This window comes from Glandiceps talaboti, chromosome 10 (assembly GCF_964340395.1).
Source record: "Glandiceps talaboti chromosome 10, keGlaTala1.1, whole genome shotgun sequence".
Classification (NCBI taxonomy): domain Eukaryota; kingdom Metazoa; phylum Hemichordata; class Enteropneusta; family Spengelidae; genus Glandiceps; species Glandiceps talaboti.
The window spans coordinates 15,506,000-15,510,999 of record NC_135558.1 but is presented as its reverse complement, the minus strand read 5'-3'; the positions used below and the strand labels follow the sequence as shown (position 1 = coordinate 15,510,999).

Here is a 5,000-nt window from a genome sequence, read left to right as displayed (position 1 = left end):
GCGTGTGTCATTTTAAGTATAAACTCAGCTTGTGCCCCTTTAAGTATAAACTCAGCTTGTGCCCATTTAAGTGTAAACTCAGCTTGTGCCCCTTTAAGTATAAACTCAGCTTGTGCCCGTTTAATGTATAAACTCAGCTTGTGTCCCTTAATGTATAAACTTTGCTTGTGTCCCTTTAATTATAAACTCAGCTTGTGCCCCTTTAATGTATAAACTCAGCTTGTGTCCCTTTAATGTATAAACTCAGCTTGTGCCCCTATAATGTATAAACTCAGCTTGTGTCCCTTTAAGTATAAACTCAGATTGTGCCCCTTTAAGTGTAAACTCAACTTGTGTCTCTTTAAGTATAAACTCAGCTTGTGTCCATTTAAGTGTAAACTCAACTTGTGTCTCTTTAAGTGTAAACTCAGCTTGTGCCCCTTCAAGTATAAACTCAGCTTGTGCCCCTTTAAGTATAAACTCAGATTGTGCCCCGTTAAGTATAAACTCAGATTGTGCACCTGTAAGTATTAAATCAGATTGTGCCCGTTAAGTATAAACTCAGCTCAACTTGTGTCTCTTGAAGTATAAACTCAGCTTGTGCCCCTTTAAGTATAAACTCAGTTTGTGCCCCTGTAAGTATAAACTCAGTTTGTGCCCCTTTAATTATGAACTCAGCTTGTGCCCCTTTAATTATGAACTCAGCTTGAGTCTCTTTAAGTATAAACTCAGCTTGTGTCTCTTTAAGTATAAACTCAGCGTGTGTCATTTTAAGTATAAACTCAGTCTGTGCTCCTTTAAATACAAACTCAGCTTGTGCCCATTTAAGTGTAAACTCAGCTTGTGCCCCTTTAAGTATAAACTCAGATTGTGCCCCTTTAATGTATAAACTCAGATTGTGCCCCGTTAAGTATAAACTCAGATTGTGCCCCTGTAAGTATAAACTCAGCTTGTGCCCGTTTAATGTATAAACTCAGCTTGTGTCCCTTAATGTATAAACTTTGCTTGTGTCCCTTTAATTATAAACTCAGCTTGTGCCCCTTTAATGTATAAACTCAGCTTGTGTCTCTTTAATGTATAAACTCAGCTTGTGCCCCTATAATGTATAAACTCAGCTTGTGTCCCTTTAAGTATAAACTCAGATTGTGTCCCTTAATGTATAAACTCAGCTTGTGCCCCTTTAATGTATAAACTCAGCTTGTGTCCCTTAATGTATAAACTTTGCTTGTGTCCCTTTAATTATAAACTCAGCTTGTGCCCCTTTAATGTATAAACTCAGCTTGTGCCCCTTTAATGTATAAACTCAGCTTGTGCCCCTTTAATGTGTAAACTCAGCTTGTGTCCCTTTAATGTATAAACTCAGCTTGTGCCCCTTTAAGTAACACGTCTTTTTTTGCATTTAACAAAACAATTTGGAATGGGAACAATGCCGAAAATGGTTACTTGTTATATTGTAATTTCACACACATTTACAGTAAAGTATTCTACAGGCTGAGTGCTAATATATTGTTACGAAATACTTGGACATTCTAGCGCTGTCAGCGATCATTTGTGGCTGGTCCTATACTGCCACTATCTGGCTGAGAAATTCGAAAGATCCCTGATTCCCAGGTGCGGTTATCCGACTATTTTAGTATGTCAGTCAGTTGCTGGGTTTTGGAGTATTTTCCAGATATCCGTTACAGTAAGCAATGGACGGTTAGATTAAAGAAACTGTACAGTTTTTTTGGGTAATTCTTTTAATATATTTCACTTATACTGTAGGAGTTTTCCCGATCTGTTCTTTCGATAGTGTAACTTTTACAGTCACATCCCCAAGAGTTAGATCAGTAGTCATCTCCATATTCGTAGTAGGTTTATTCGTCTGAACGTCAATATCACGACGCAGTAGAACATCAAGGAGCATTTTCATTATCCCCATATCTTTGTCTTTCTGTTACGATAAAAATAACGATAGAGAATATAAACTTATGCATCAATATTTTGGCAGTTAGTTTCCCATTCCCTATGCAAACACACATACAGACATAAACGCGTTAATTGAACATCAAACAAATGGGTATTAATTTAGCATTTTTTTAATTCATAAAAACAACACTATGTTTTCTTGCTTGAAAAAAACACACATTGTGAATTGCAAAAAGCTAAAAACCGTGTAAAAAGTTGTTATTGTACGTACAGGAATCCGCAAACAGATACCAACTTTTATACCTTGACCAAAAGAGGGCGTCATTCAAATATTATGAGGCTAGATATTAGATATATATATATATATATATATATATATATATATATATATATATATATATATATATATATATATATATATATATATATATATATATAGAGAGAGAGAGAGAGAGAGATCACAGTCACTTGTGAGCTAATATTCTATTCATGGAAGGTCATTATACAAACTAATGGCGTCACCATTTACGAATATTCAAAATATACCGGTGTTTGCTCCCAAAAACGAAAGTTAGGAAACCGAGGACAGATCAACCCCATGACATGTGAACGATATATATACAAATGATAAGGAATAAAACCAAACAGATTCGGTACCAAATCTTTTCAACTCAGCCAACCACTGTATTGCTTGCCGACTTAAAAATAGTAGGACTTGAAAAGATATGGGAAAAAAAAATTCATACAGACTAGCCCGCGAAAGCTTCTGGATAAAAAAAAACAACTCAACACATACGGGGAAAATGGAATACACCGCAAACAATAGCAACTGTTCTGAATACGATTTTAAGGGTCACGTGACTGGACATAAGCGATAATTTATAGTGTGAGGGATAAGGCCTACTGAGGCAGCGAATTGTCTTTACTTGGCCAGAAACACTTTACTGTTTATTGTATATATATGTGAAACTGCTTAGTGTATGTGAGCATCCTTAAACAGAATATTAGTTCACAAATGAATGTGGTCTAGATGGAAGTGGCAAGTCCATAGACGGTAATTTCTTCTCTCGATTTTCTGCTGATAGAGTGGGGGTTGAGTATAAAACATGCTACATTCAATGGAAAAGTGATTCGAGAGTATCACAGCAAAACAGCAAAGATTCTGATAATTTTGACGACAAAGATAAAATTTGTCATACCTCATGAATACGTTTCCGTAAACTTTGCATTTCTTTTGCCACATCGCCTCTGTATATAGTAGCACCATCGGAATCATTGGTAGGATCGCCCTCTAGGGAGATGGCCACGTTGTCCACACCTAACTCATGATGACTCGCTTTTCTGGCCAATGATGGATATGTATTGGATGGACCAGTATCGGTGTTTCTCTTCTTAACGGCTTGCCTCGACAGGTTACCGGTAGGGTCTTTGTGAACCTGGCGTATTTTTGGTACGAATAGGAACGACAAGGTCACTGTAGCACATACTATGACGGCTATTGCTGTGATGCCGTACGACAGGTCTGGGCGATGTTCGACCGCGAGTGATATAGTGACACCGAGAATGCACAATACCACGACATTGTACACTGACATACCGATGTACCTGTAACAAAAGATTGATAACATGGTTAGGAAAATACTTTATCTTGTCACCCTTGCCCCCACCCATCACTTTATTTTGCCACCCATGCCCCCACCCATCACGCCTACCTAGCCCCTTTTCTCTTCAGGACTAAACACATCTTTGTAGAAGATAACCCCCTCAAATGCATTACTGAGGGTGTTCAAGGGGGGGGGGCAGGTACGATCTACAGAAAAAAATAAGTGTTCAATTACAAACTACGAAGATAATTTTTCAATTTGTACATATACGATAACCCCCCCCCCCCCGTCACTTTACGAATTTAGTGACACTTCACTTCTGTGTGAGTAACATATGGAATTGACTGTGTGATAAATTTCACCCATACATGTCAAGCTCAAATGTGACAATACTACGACAAGGTAATATCTGCTAATATACGGATAAGTTCAGTGTCCGAGTCTCTTTTGTCTTTGAATCGAAGTTAGTCTACAAATGGTAGATTTTTACACCAAATGCAGTTACCAATGTCCATTCAAGAAGTGACATAGACAGCAACATGATGCATGTATCCCTTCGCGGGCCTTAAAATATATGTTTCACCAGCAAAGGAAACAACCTAACGAACCACAACCCTGTATTTCAAAATCTTTTGTTGTTAATAACATTGTTTTTATTATTGTGATTTCAAAAGGTGGGGCGCTATCGCCTATTGTATTACAATGAAGGCGATGGGTCACTGGATAATAGGTATATGATAATCCAATCTTAATATCCCTAAATTCGACGTGTTTAAACCTGAGAATACATTCCAAATGAAGAATCCAAACAGAAAGGTTTTACACAGTACACTATAAAGCTTTCAAAGTAATACAGTGCATTGCAGGTTACTGTTCATTGTTTCTGTTTGAAACAAAAATAGAGAAACTAATATTAAGAAAGTAATGGAACTACACTTTAAAATGCCCACTTAGAAAAAAGGGATTACAAGTTAGGTGTGAAAGACAGTTGTCTGGTAGAGCCATACAAAAGTTGCTCTAGAACAAAACAATAATCCTATGTAATCCATGTGGCTTCAATGATAACACTAATGTGAGAACTTTGGATTGAAACTCTGGCCTTTAAAAAAGCAAGAGTGAATGATTACAGTTTCTCGCGACGTTTTGTCTAAATAAAAGGAACTAATGTGTCAACATAGACATCACAACATTGGCGCCTTAATATCCGAACCTTTCTGCAGTATATTTAAATGGTTTATTTCATTCAGACTAAATGTACAAAGACATTTCAATCTTGCTAATCTTAATAAAGTGTAGCTTATGCAGTTTTTATCGGTTTCTGCATGTTTGAATCACCGAGAGCTGGTGAAAATTAACCTGCAACAATAAATACCTAAGTGTTTACATAAATGTATATAATGAATCCGAAGCGAGTCCAAACAAAATGGCGTCTGGCACAACACAATTTTTTATTTTTATTTTATAGTCTGGCGTCATGAAAATCTTACCACAATTGCTACATTTTTGTTT

The 5,000-nt window shown here is 36.8% G+C and overlaps 1 protein-coding gene across 1 annotated transcript in view; it reads right to left on the bottom strand.

The window, feature by feature from the left end:
• Positions 1-1,732: 1,732 nt before the first annotated feature.
• Positions 1,733-5,000, bottom strand: part of LOC144440652 (gamma-aminobutyric acid type B receptor subunit 2-like) — a 24,037-nt gene continuing 20,769 nt past the window's right edge. The window contains exons 16-17 of the mRNA XM_078130038.1: positions 3,087-3,492; positions 1,733-1,912 (exon numbers count right to left, since the gene is read on the bottom strand). Of these exons, the coding sequence (XP_077986164.1) occupies positions 1,733-1,912; positions 3,087-3,492 (586 nt within the window). The remainder of the gene's footprint in view (positions 1,913-3,086; positions 3,493-5,000) is intronic.